We start from the raw sequence: 13796 nt of genomic DNA on the forward strand, positions 1-13796 counted from the left end.
AAAATGTATGTTGCTGATGCAGAAACACACATTGACCTAAAGAACCTAACAGAGAGCTCGCAGAAAAAAAACCATGGCTGTAGAGCCTAGATATACAATAAAGGCAAAAAAAAAAAAAAAAGACTATTCAATTACTGATACTAGGAAAATTGATTATCCAAATTGGAAAAATAGGTCCCTACCCTCAAACTACAAAGAATAATTTTATGAAAATTAAAGACATACATGTAAAAAGCAAAACTTGAAAACTTTTATAAGAAAATATAAGAGTATATTTATAAACATGGGCTAACAAATGATTCCTTAAAAAAACAAAAAAACACAAAGCATTAACCATAAAAGAAAGAACTGATAATTTCTACCATACTAAACAAAAAAACCAAGTCAGTCTTAATTTAATCAAAAGAAAACAGAAATTGAAAACACAAAACAGTAGAAGATATCTGCAACACATATAATTAACAAAAGATATCTATAACACATATAATTAGTATCCAGAAAGTTTTCCTAAAAAAAAGCACCACACAAAAAAACAACTACTCATAAATAAATTTGAAAAAGATCAACATTGTAATATAAAAATGGGGCATATGCATCAAAAAGGAAAAAATACCAACAAATAAATTTAACCAAGGAGGTGAAAGACCTGTACAGTAGTCGCCCCTTAGCCATAGTTTTGCTTTCCATGGTTTGTTACCCGCAGTCAACTGCAGTCTGAAAATATTAACTGGAGAATTCCAGAAATAAACAATTGTGTGTCATTCTGAGTAGCATGATGAAATCACGTGCCATCCTACTCCATCCCATCTGAGATGTGAATCATGCCTGTTTCCAGCATATTCATATTGTCTGTACAATATAATAAGATATTTTAAGGGACCACGTTCACATAACTTTCATTACAATATACTGTTATGTGTTTTACTTTATTATTAGATATTGTTGTTAATGTCTTACTGTGCCTAATTTATAAGTTATACTTTATTATAGGTGGTCTGTATGAATGTATAGAAAAAAGCATAATACATATGGGTTTGGCATGATCTTCGGATTCAGTCATCCATCGGGAATCTTGGGATTTATCCTCAGTAGATAAGGAGGAACTACTGCACACTGAAAACTGTTAAGACACTGATGAAAGAGGTTGAAGATACAAATATATTTAAAGATATTCCACGCTAATGGAATAGAAGAATTAGTACTGTTAAAATGTCCATACTATCCAAAGCAATCTATAGATTCAATGCAATCCCTATGAAAATTCTAATGGCATTTTTCTCATAAATAGAACAAATAATCCTAAAATTTGTATGGAACCACAGAAGACTATGCGGAGCCAAAGCAATCTTGAGAAAGAACAAAACTGAAGACATTAAGTTCCCAGATTTCAAACTATAGTACAAAGCTATAGTAATCTAAACAATATGGAATTAGCTATATAAAAAAAAAAAAAGTCATATGAACAGTGAAACAGGATAGAGAGCTCAAAAATAAACCCAAACCTATATGGGAAACTAATTTATGGTGAAGGAGCCAAGAATATACAATGAAAAGGACAGCTTCTTCAATAAGTGGTCCTGGGAAAAGTGTAGTCACATACAAATGAATGAAACTAGACTGCTGACACCACATAGAAATATTAACTCAAAATTAATTAAAGACTTGAATGGAAGACTGAAACCATAACACTCCTAGAAGAAAACATACACAATAAGCTCTTTTACTTGGTGATGATTTTTGGATCTGATAATACCAAAATAAATAAATGGGACTACATCAAACTAAAAAGCTTCTGCACAACAAAGGAATCATCAACAAAATGAGAAGATAACTAAATGTAAGAAAATATTTGCAAATCAGATATCTGATAAGTGGCTATAATATCCAAAATACAAAATGTTGACAGCAGCCGAAACCGGTTTGGCTCAGTGGATAGAGCATCGGCTTGTAGTCTGGGAGGTCCCGGGTTCAGTTCCAGTCAAGGGCATGTACCTTGGTTGCGGGCACATCCCTAGTGGGGGGTGTGCAGGAGGCAGCTGATCAACGTTTCTCTCTCATCGATATTTCTTGCTCTCTATCCCGCTCCCTTCCTCTCTGTAAAAAAAATCAGTAAAATATATTAAAAAAAAAAAAAAGAATGTTGACAAAAACATTGTTCATAGTAGCAAAAATCAAAACAACTTAAATATTCATCAATTGAAGATAAAATGGATTTATATATTGTGGTATATGCATATAATGAAATAGTATCGATATTAACACTAAAAAATGAGTGCTTTTAGCTATATCCAATAGCATGGCTGAATCTTGGAAATAAAATGTTGAAAAACAAGTCCTAAAAGATGATATGCTACCATTCTCATAAAATTAAAAACCAAGTAAACCTTAGTGATACATACATAATTAAAAATAACATAAAAGTATATTTTTAAAAAGTAAAGAATGATAAAATATAAAAATAGTCATCACCTCTGGGGGGTGGCACAGGGAAAGAAAAAAGAAGCACACAGATGGACATGAAATATTTTTAAGATTCATGTTCTTAAATGGTACATTCAGTGTCTTGACTATATAATGCTTTATAATTTACATATGCTACATTTTTTGCAGTATCAGGCAGTACATTAAAATACATTATGAGAAGAACAACTAATAGAATTAAAGTATGCTTTAGTGTTCTACCAGTAAGATATAGGTATCTATGTCTTGAATAACTTTACCTTATAAAAAAACAACAGTCTAAGAAGTAAATCTTTAATTCCATTCATCCCTTTCTAACTTCTTACTGATTGAGGTGTTACTGTTTATGATTTTGAATAGAGGCCCAGTGCACGAAACTTGTGCAGAGCGGGTAGGGGAGTGTTCCTCAGCCCAGACTATACCCTCTCCAATCTGGGATCCCTCAAGGGATGTCCGACTTCCCGTTTAGGCCCAACAGGATAGGGACTAAACGGGAAGTCGGACATCCCACTCACAATCCAGAACTGCTGGCTCCCAACTGCTTGCCTGCCTGCCTTCCTGATTGCCCCTAACAACTTCTGCCTGCCAGCCTGATCACCCTTACTCACTCCCCTGCCAGCCTGATTGATACCTAACTGCTACCCTGCCAGCCTGTTCACCCCTAACTGCCCTCCCCTTCAGGCCTGATCAATCCTAACTGCCTTCCCCTGCAGGCCTGGTCACCCCTAACTGCCCTCCCCCACAGGCCTGGCCTCCCCAACTGCTCTCCCCTCCGGGCCTGGTCTCACCCAACTGCCCTCCCCTGCAGGCCCAGTCACCTCCAACTTCCCTCCTCTGCCAGCCTGGTCACCCTTAACTGCCCTCCCCTGCAGGCTTGATTGCCCCCAACTGCATTCTCTTGCAGGCCTGGTACCTCCCAACTGCCCTACCCTGCTTGCCTGATCGCTCACAACTGCCTTCCATTACAAGTCTGGTCCCTCTCAACTGCCCTCCCCTGGTGGCCATCTTGTGGTGGCTATCTTATGTCCACATGGGGCAGGATCTTTGACCACATGGGGCAGCCATTTTGTGTGTTGGAGTGATGATCAATCTACATATTACTCTTTTATTGGATAGGATAACCTTGAATTGGGAAGGTTGTAGAAATGGTGATGTACAGAGTATACTTCTTTAGGGGGGAAAAAAAGCCAATTTTTCTATTTTTTCTCTTACCCCATTCACAAACACTAACACACAAACAAAAAGATTTTTTTTCACAATATAAAAGTCATCTTGATACCCTACATCATTTACACAATTGTAAACTAGTTAAGTATAAGCTCAAAAAGGGTAGTGACTTTGTTTTTATTTGTATCCCTTGGCATAAAAGAGACAAATAAATCCATGCTAAATGACTGAATAAATATTTGACAAATGAATGACTGCATGATTTCAGTGTAGTGTCTAACATTACAATTACCTCAGCTACTAATGATAGCATTACAGTGCCCTCTTATGGTTGTATTTTGTAGTGGAAGTGAAGTAATCTACTTTGTTATTCATAGTTTTACTATCTTAACTACAATATAAATAAATCACAATGGAATAATTAGCAGTAACATAATTAACAAAGCAAGGGCAACTTGTAAGGAAAATATATCTCTGTAACTACCATTCTTTATTTTCTGAATTCAACTCATCAATATAAAATCTGAAGAATTATATAAGCTTCAAAGTCTGGTGTTTACCCTTAACCTAAGTGAAAGCTAAAATAAGCTGAAGTTAAGTAATTATTTTAAAGCCATAAATGATCTCTACGTAAATTCTAAATCTCCCCTTACAGATGGTATACCTTTTCCCAAATACTTAAAGAAATTAAATATGTTAAAAAAAAAAAGAAATTAAATATGTTGGTAGATATAAAATCATAGCTTTTTCATTCAATAGTACAAATTCTAATAAAGTATTATATGAAATTACTTTTTCACTTAAAAAATATGATTTCCATGAAATTATACAGTCCCCTTTTTACAGTTGACAGAGTACAATATAAACTCATCCCTAACATGTGCTGTATATTTTTATTTCTACATGCTCAAAATATACAATAAATGTCTTATATTCCAAGTAAATTAAAGACCTCCACTTATAAAACCCAGTTCCCAAAATAGAAATATTTCAATTGATATTAAAAGTTAAATTCTATTTATAAAGTTCAGCTATGTCAATCAGTACCCCTGAGCCAACATCTGAATGTATAAGGTAATTAGAGTAACTGAAAAATCCATTGAAAATATCTGCCAGGTAAAGATAGTTTCTTCAATAAATGATGTTGGCAAAGTTGGACAGGTAAATGCAAAAAAATGAAACTAGATCACCAACTTACACCATATAAAAAAATAAACTCAAAAGAGATAAAAGACTTAAATGTACGATGGGAAACCATAAAAATCCTAGAAGAAAACATAGGCAGTAAAATCTCAGACATCTTACCTAGCAATATTTTCCCGATACATTGCCTAAGGCAAGGGAAACAAAGAAAAAAATAAACAAATGAGACTACATAAAAATAAAAAGCTTCTGCACAGCAAAAGAAACCATTAACAAAATGAAAAGGGAACATACTTTGGTAAAACATGTGTCAATAATACATCAGATAAGGGATTAATTTCCAAAATGCACAAAGAGCTCATACAACTCAACACCAGGAAGACAAACAATCCAATTTAAAAAATCAGCAAAGGACCTGAACAGACACTTCTCCAAAGAGAACATACTGATGAGATGACCAATTAACATGAAAAAATGCTCGAAGTCGCTCATCATCAAAGAGATGCAAATTAAAACTACAATGAGGTATCTCCTCCCACATGCCAGAATGGCTGCTATCAATAAACCAATGAATAGCAAGTGATGGTGCGGATGTGGAGGAAAGAGAACCCTATGGTAGACAGCTGGTGGGAATGCAGACTGGTGCAGCCATTGTAGGAAACAGTATGGAATTTCCTCAGAAAATTCAAAATGGATCTGCTGTTTTACCCAGTAACCCCACTTCTAGTTTTATATCCCTAAAGAATCCTAATACACCGATCAGAAAGAACGTACGCACCCCTATGTTCATAGCAGCGTTTTTTACAACAGTTAAGTGCCCAAATGCCCATCAGTAGATAAGTGGATAAAAAAACCGTGGTGCATTTGCACCATGGAATACCATACAGCTGTAAAAAAGGAGCTTTTACCCTTTAAGACCGCATGGAGGGACCTGGAAAGTATTATGCTAAGCAAAATAAGCCAGTTAGAGAAAAAAAAAATTGTCTCACTTGCATGTGGAATATAATGAACAAAATAAACTGATGAACAAAATAGGTCCGAGTTATGAATAACAGATCTCAGGGGACAGCAAGACATTAACCAAAGAACATATATACACATATGCTTAAGTTATAGACAGAGCCAATAGTATGGGGAAGGCCTGGGGTGGGGCGGGATTGGGTGGAGAAGGGCAAAAGGGGAGAATGGGAGACATCTGTAATACTGTTAACAACAACAAAGCACACACACATACACAAAAGAAAATATGTGCCATGTATCACAAGTAAAGCTGAATAAGAAGACATAAAAATGTTTTTGTATTTGTTATAGTTTAGTTTCAAAATTTCTACTATTCTAATAATCTATGCCCATCAGTAGATGAGTGGATAAAAAAATCGTGGTGCATTTGCACCATGGAATACCATACAATATATTTTAAATAGTATGAGTTGTTGCTGCTAAAAAAGGAATTTTAGCATATGACCTTAAATCATCTCTCCTTTTAGAAAAAAAAAACATTAGAAACAAATAGCAATTATTTTAGACCAAATAATTTTACAACTAGAAGAAATCTTGCCATTATTTTGCTCAGTCTATTCCTTTTGCCAATGGAACAACAACAAAATGAACCCCAAAGAAGTGAGCAAACTTTCAACAATCAAATATCTATTTCAGAAAAAAATACTAAAACTTCTTAAATCAATATAATTTCCACATTGCTCTTCAACAAAGTTAAAACTCTTTGTCCGATTCACAATGCAGTGATATTTTAATTATTGAAAACCAGTAAAGATACACTGGGCAAGTAACCAATTCTGATTTCTTAAACATTTCAGTTCTTAGCTTTAGGCTTTTCATCTTTTTAGATGACATCTGAAGTTTCTTTCACCTCAGTAATTCTATGATTTTTTTTTTTAATCCTCACTGGAGGATATGTTTTATTAATTAATTAATTAATTAATTTTAAAAATATATTTTATTGATTTTGTACAGAGAGGAGGGAGAGAAATAGAGAGTTAGAAACATCGATGAGAGAGAGTCATCAATCAGCTGCCTCTTGCACACCCCCTACTGGGGATATGCCCGAAACCAAGGTACATGCCCTTGACTGGAATCGAACCCGGGACCTTTCAGTCCCCAAGCTGATGCTCTATCCATTGAGCCAAACCGGTTTCGGCTTAATTTTTTTAAAAGAGAAAGAGAGAAACATCAATCAGTTGCCTCCTGTACACATCTGACCAGGGATAGAACCTGAAACCTATGTATGTGCCCTAACCTAGAATCAAACCCATAACCTGTTTGGTACACAGGACAATGCTCCAACCAATTGAGCCTTCAGGCCAGGGCAATAATTCTGTGACTTTTAATACAAAGGTTTCCCCTGTCACAATGCTTTGAAATTATGTATTCACTAGAGGCCCGGTGCATGAATTTCTGCATTGGTGGTGGGGGTGTCCACCTTGGCCTGGCTGGGGATTGGGGCCAGCCAACCAGGAGAGGAACGCGGGAGGTTGGCTGGCCATGGGAGGTTGACTGTGGCAGTGCACTAACCACCAGGGGGCAACTCCTATGTTGAGCATCTACCCTTGGTGGTCAGTGTGCATCATAGCTACTGGCCGGTCATCTGATCGTAATGGTTGCTTAGACTTTTATATATATAGACGCACGAAATTCGTGCAAGGGGCTCAGCCCCTGCCGCCATGGCGGCCACCTCCTCTGCCTCGGCTCTCATCACCATGGCTTCATCAGTAAGGACCTCAGGTCTAATTAGCAAATTATGCTTTTATTATTGTAGATGGGTCTAACTTCCTTGCTAGACTAATGATCCTTATGAGCAGAGCATAGGTTTTATTCATCATGTATCCCCCAATGCTAGCAGTGTCTAGTTTAAAAAAAACAAACACAAAAAAACGGGGGGGGGGGGGGGGGGGGAGGAGAACACCTTCTAAATTCCTAAGATGAAACATGTTTCACTTATGAAATACCAAGGTATAAATAACACATTTCATAACCAAATTATCTATTATGTAAAAATTCTGACAAAATAAAAACAGTATTTCTCATTGTCATATGACAGTGAATTTTTAGACCATGTCCAGCCTATGTTTTGTGATGATTACAGAAAGAAATACTATGGAGGAAAAGTCCTAAATTATTAACTAGATTAGGGGTGTCAAACTCAATCAGAGAAGGGGCCAAAATCTAAAATCCAGCCTAAATCGCGGGCCGAATGGTTTACTGAACAGTCATAAACTGTCATTGTGATGGAAACGCAGCAGAGTGCAGTGATGACAGCGCGGTTCGGGCCACATTGCAAGGCCTGGCGGAACGGATTTGGCCCGTGGGCCTTGTGTTTGACACATGTGAACTAGATAATTAAGTAAATAAACCATCCTTAGATAATCCAGATGTAAATATATAAATACTATCAATCTCAGATGAACACTGATAACAGATGAGCACTAAATGACTATATTCTTTACTTTATATTTCAATATCTTGAAAGAGAAGTAGAATACTTAAATAATCAAAACAAAATACCACATGCCTTTTATAAGTACACATAAAAATATTATCATGTCTCCAAAAATGCCATTTGAACTTTAGCTACTTACTTGGTGGGCCAAGGACATCTTTGCTATCACCAAGAAGCTTTTAATGCACGGTAATTGAGCAGCGAACAAATACAATCCAAACAAGGAAGAAGCACAATGCATCAGGATTGAAGCAGCAGTGAAACAAAAGGACAAGGAAAATAGCATTAGTTTATAAGTAGAAAGCACATGCACAATCCTAATAATCACAATTCAGAAGGAATTTCCTTTTCCATACATAAAAAGATCTTGGCTTAGGCATTATCCAATATTTGTTTTATTCTGGAAAATGAAGGAAGAAAGAGAAAAATGAATCACACAAGAATTTTGTTTTGAAAATTACTCAAGTAAAAAACTATTTTCAATTAGAATTTAAGATATGGGTTAGGAGTAGTAAAAATTATTTAGAAATGTAAGGTACAGCCAAAATTTATTCATTCTTAAATTTAAATAGTTTAAAATTATATAGCACCCATGCACTATTAAGTATTAGTTCTGCATGCCATGAAAGCACTTAATACTATATGGTAATACAGTTTATTTTTTTCTATAAAAAGAAAGGAAAATTATATTCCAAGCATTGTGCAAAGACCTTTTACAAAGATTTACTCAAAGTAATACCATTATTTTCTCAAATGGCAAAAATACAAAGAGAAATATTAATTAGAATAAATTTTATTAAGTCCGACAAAATTTCCTTAGGGATTACTAAATATCAATTATACCACCTAGAGTTACTAGACTTCAGGAAGTTATAAGACCCAATTCTTAAAAGAATAACTTGAAATCAACTAAAAGAAACAGAAAAAAAGATTGCTGACCTTCAGTTACTATTTAAACATACATTACACTATCACCTACAGACAAGTGTTTTGGTCTCCCTTAGTGGGAACAAAGTCCTTAGCTCTCCATTTCAAATACCAAGTATGATAACATAATAAAACTAAAATAACAACAAAAACAAAAATTCCCACTAATTACAATACTGCTTGGCCTTATTTAAGGGGAATGAGCGAGTCTTAATTGGCTATGACAATTAATAGTGGCTGTTTGTTTTGGGCTTCTGTTGTCTCCTAGGAAAAAATCTTGGCCCTGTTGGTTCCCTAAAGTGATGGTTATTTCACAATGTTTGAAATTATTTTCCAATGCCTTTTAAAGGCATCTGCTTAAAAAATAAATAAACGGAGGCATATACTCTATTGATTTTTCTGTAGTTGCCCATTTAAGTGCATTTTTTAATAAACTGATTTCAGTTTCACAGGATAAGGGGAAAACAACAACAACAACAACAACAAAACAACCCTACAACTTTAGTGACAACGAACTAATTATGATAAAGTCCTTATTACCATTTGAGAAGAACTATCAAGCATGTGTTAAGAATTAAAATATTTGTGGTAGGCAATTTCTAAACTGGCACAGTGATCCCCACTTCTTGGTGTATAATCTCCTTGCTAGAAATCACTTCTAATGAACAGAATATGGCAGAAGGGAAAGAATGTCATTTCTAAGATTAGACTGTAAAAAGATTATCACTTCCATCTTGTTTGGAGTCTCTTAATTCTTTTAGATAGGTCACTGGGGAAAGCCAGTTGCCCAGTCTTGTAGAGGCCTAGAACTCAGAGAAACTGAGGTCTGTCAACAATTACTAAGTGAGCTTTGAAGTGAATTTTCCATCTTGACCTTTCCCACCTGCCCTTCCCACTCACCCAGTCAAGGCTTTAGACTGCAGCAGGCCCACCCAGCCTGGCTCAGTGGTTGATTGCTGACCTATGACTAGGAGTTCACGATTAGATTCCTGGTCAAGGGCACACGCCCAGGTTGCGGGCTTGATCTCCAGTGTGGGGCAAGCAGGAGACAGCCGATCAATGATTCTGTCATCAGTGATGTTTCTATCTCTCTCTTCCTCTCTAAAAAAAACTGCAGCAGGCCCCTTTCTCAGTGGCTTGAATGCAACTAAACAAGATTTTGAGCCAGAGACCACTAGCAAAGCTGTTCTCAGATTCCTGACCTACAGAAATTGTAAGATAATAAATGCTTTTCATTTTATACCACTTACTTTTAGGATGTTATGTTAATACCAATAAATATAACATTGGAAACGGCAAGAAGTTAAGAAATTGAGAGAGACAGCTCTGGAAAACTACAAATGTTTCAGACATTTTCTAAAAAATGTTCCAGTACTAATATGAATAATTACTAGTTTCCCAAGTTTTACCAGAGATTCCTAATGAAAAGCAATGTTTTTTAAACACTTATATATGGTTGGGAGTGTTTAATTTCACAAGGCTGGTCACATTTGAAGGTTTCTGAATTTGTCTTCTATGTTGGATAAAAGATTAAATTTACTTTTATTGTACAGTTCTGTTACATTCTCAAATTCTGTTGATTAATAGCAATTTCTCAACTTTTGTACAGCTGTACCCCTTGCCTGTGTACTCCCATAAAATAATCCCTAATACACACAGCAATTTCTGAATATTAGTTTCAAATTATGCTGGCTTTCAACTTCATATCCTAAAGCATCTTTGTGTCATATAAACCTGATTCTACTGACTTAATCTAATATTATTTTAAGATTAAGAAAATGAATAACTAAAATAAGCATAATCTAATACTATCACAGATGCATGCAAGCATATAAATATTTACTAAATAGCTACTATATAGACAGGTATTAGTTTAGACATCAAGAAATATACTAGTGAGAGAGAAACCAAGATGGCGGCATAGGTAAACACCTAAAATTGCTGCCTTGCACAATCACTTCAAAACTACAACTAAAAGACAAAACGGACATCACCCAGAACCACAGGAAGGCTGACTGAGTGGAAATTCTACCAACTAAAAGGAAAGAGAAAAGCTCACTGAAACTCAGAGGAGCTGCAGAAGTGCAGAGGTACAGTTGCGCGCTTGGGGAAAGCCTGGCAACAGAGTACGCCACTGTCATTTTCAATCAGGTGGGAGACACAAGCTCCCGATTGCTCTGAACTCCAGTTCCAGGTGAGATTCTGGGGACCCAGACTCATACGGGAAGAAATTGGACTGTCTGGCATCGGGCAGGACTCGAGGGCAGCTTTCTCTCAGAGGTGCTTGCAGTGATTACCAAGGGACATTGAGACCTGGGGGCCTTTAGGGCAGGGCCAACTGTCAGCCATTGCTGTTTGCTCCGCCCTGAGAAACTATCTCACGCAAGCTGTGCATAGAGGCTTTTGCATATGAATGGCCTGGTTCTTTAAAATCTAAAATTACCTAACAAACTACAACTGAGTTAGAGAGACCAGAACATCCGCAAGAAGGCCCAGGGCCCCAGAGCAGCTTGCATTGCCTCACAGCTGGGCCTCATCTGGGCACCTCCAAACCCCAAACAAAGAAGAGGAATCTGCAGATCTCTCTGTAGCTCCTGCTGGGTGGCCTCAACAGAGGCTAAATTAGCAACTCTTTGGAGATCCAAGAGCCAGTGTACCCAGTGGTCAGAGTGGGACCATCCAGATTACAACTCCTCAGATCATTAAGGGACACACTCAGGCGACAGATTCACTGAGCACCAAAGCCCCACTGAAGCAAATCTTGCCTCATAAGGGTGTCTCCAGCACAAAAGTTCTCCCATCTTAGACACAGCTGATCCTCACAGCCAATTGGCTTGGAGGTCAATTCTTCCTAATGATACCAACAACAATCAAAGCTTAACTACACAAGACTGTGCACACAGCCCACAAAGGGATGCACCAAGAGTGTCCACCTCAGGCATCTGGGAAGGCTGAGCCACTGAGCCTTATAGGACACCTAGCATACAAAGCCACTTTATCAACACAGGGAAGCAGCCAAAATGCGGAGACAAAGAAACAGATCGCAAATGAAAGAAATGAAGGATATAGAGTTTAAAACCACGGTTAAAAGGTTTTTAAGAATTCTCTAGAAAAGGCCAATAAATTTAGTGAGACCCCAAGGATATGAAAAAGGAACAACTAGAAATTAAGCATACACCGACTGAAATAAACAATAATATACAGAGATCCAACTGCAGACTAGAGAATCACAAGAATCAAGTCAAAGATTTGAAATACAAAGAAGCAAAAAACACTCAACTGGATAAGTGAAAAGAATCCAAAAATGTGAAGATAGTGTAAGGAGCCAGGACAACTTCAAGCGTACCAACATCCAAATTATGGGGGTGCCAGAAGAAGAGAGAGAGCAAGATATTGAAAACCTATTTGAAGAAATAATGACAAAAACTTCCCCCATCTGGTGAAAGAAATAGACTTACAAGTCTCGGAAGTGAACAGAACCCAAAAAAAAGGAATCCAAAGAGGACCACACCAAGACACATCATAATTAAAATGCCAAGAGCAAAAGACAAAGAGAGAATATTAAAAGTAGCAAGAGAAAACCAGTTAGTTACCTACAAGGGAGTACCCATACAATTGTCAGCTGATTTCTCAACAGAAACTATGCAAGCCAGAAGAGAGTGGCAAGAAATATTCAGTGATGAATAGCAAGAACCTACAACCAAGATTACTCTACCCAGCAAAGTTCTCATTCAGTACTGAAGGTCAGATAAAGAGCTTCACAGATAACAAGAAGCTAAAGGAGTCCATCATCACCAAACCAGTATTATATGAAATGCTGAAAGGAATACCTTTCAGCATTTCATTTATGAAGAGGAAGAAGAAGAAAAAGGTAAAGATAAAAATTATGAAAAACAAATACATGTCAATCAATAAGTGAATCTAAAAATCAAGTGAATAAAAAATCTGATGAACAGAATAACTGGTAAATATAATAGAATCAGGGGCATAGAAAGGGAGTGGACTGACAATCCTCAGGGGGAAAAGGGTATGGAAGATGTGGACAAAAATTATATACCTATGGATGAGGACAGTGTGGTGGTGGCAGGAGTAAGGGAATGGTATGGGGTGGGAACTGGGTAGAGGAGAGCTATGGGGGGAACTGTAATAATCTGAACAATAAATATATATTTTAAAAAAAGAAAAAGAAAGAAATATACTAGTGAGCAAAACAGACAAAAATCCTATCTTTGTGGCAGTTATGTTCTAATGGGGGAGATGAATGTTCAAGTAAAAATTTGTAAGAAAATTCAGACATAAAATGTTAGGGAAGAGGGAGTTAAAATTTTAAATAGAGTGTCCTAAGAAGACTTCCCCACTACAGAGTTTACTGAGTAAAATGAGGTAACTTACCTTAGGCCATAGAAAGGAAGAGTATTCCAGGCAGAGGGGGGAGCAAGCATAGAGTAGAATATTGATAAGGAAGCAAGTCTGGAGTGTTTGAGGACTAGTAAAAAGGCCAAAGAGGCTGAAATACACTACAAACAGGAGAGGATTAGGAAATGAAGTCAAAGAAGTAAATAGGTGCCCGACTGTATGGGACTTTATAGGACCTAGTCAACTTTTGATTTTATTCTGGATGAAATGAGGGGCTGAATGTGAG

At 36.7% G+C, this 13796-nt stretch overlaps 1 protein-coding gene across 13 annotated transcripts in view; it reads right to left on the bottom strand.

The window, feature by feature from the left end:
- Positions 1-13796, bottom strand: part of OSBPL8 (oxysterol binding protein like 8) — a 146246-nt gene that overhangs the window by 87164 nt on the left and 45286 nt on the right. For 8 of the 13 annotated variants that reach the window (XM_036455429.2, XM_036455428.2, XM_036455427.2 and 5 more), the window contains one exon: positions 8367-8403. The exons of the other annotated variants lie outside the window; for them this stretch is intronic. In XM_036455429.2, coding sequence (XP_036311322.1) covers positions 8367-8403 — 37 coding nt within the window. The remainder of the gene's footprint in view (positions 1-8366; positions 8404-13796) is intronic. 13 annotated transcript variants of the gene reach the window in all.

Source organism: Pipistrellus kuhlii, unplaced genomic scaffold (genome assembly GCF_014108245.1).
Source record: "Pipistrellus kuhlii isolate mPipKuh1 unplaced genomic scaffold, mPipKuh1.p scaffold_m20_p_3, whole genome shotgun sequence".
Lineage (NCBI taxonomy): Eukaryota > Metazoa > Chordata > Mammalia > Chiroptera > Vespertilionidae > Pipistrellus > Pipistrellus kuhlii.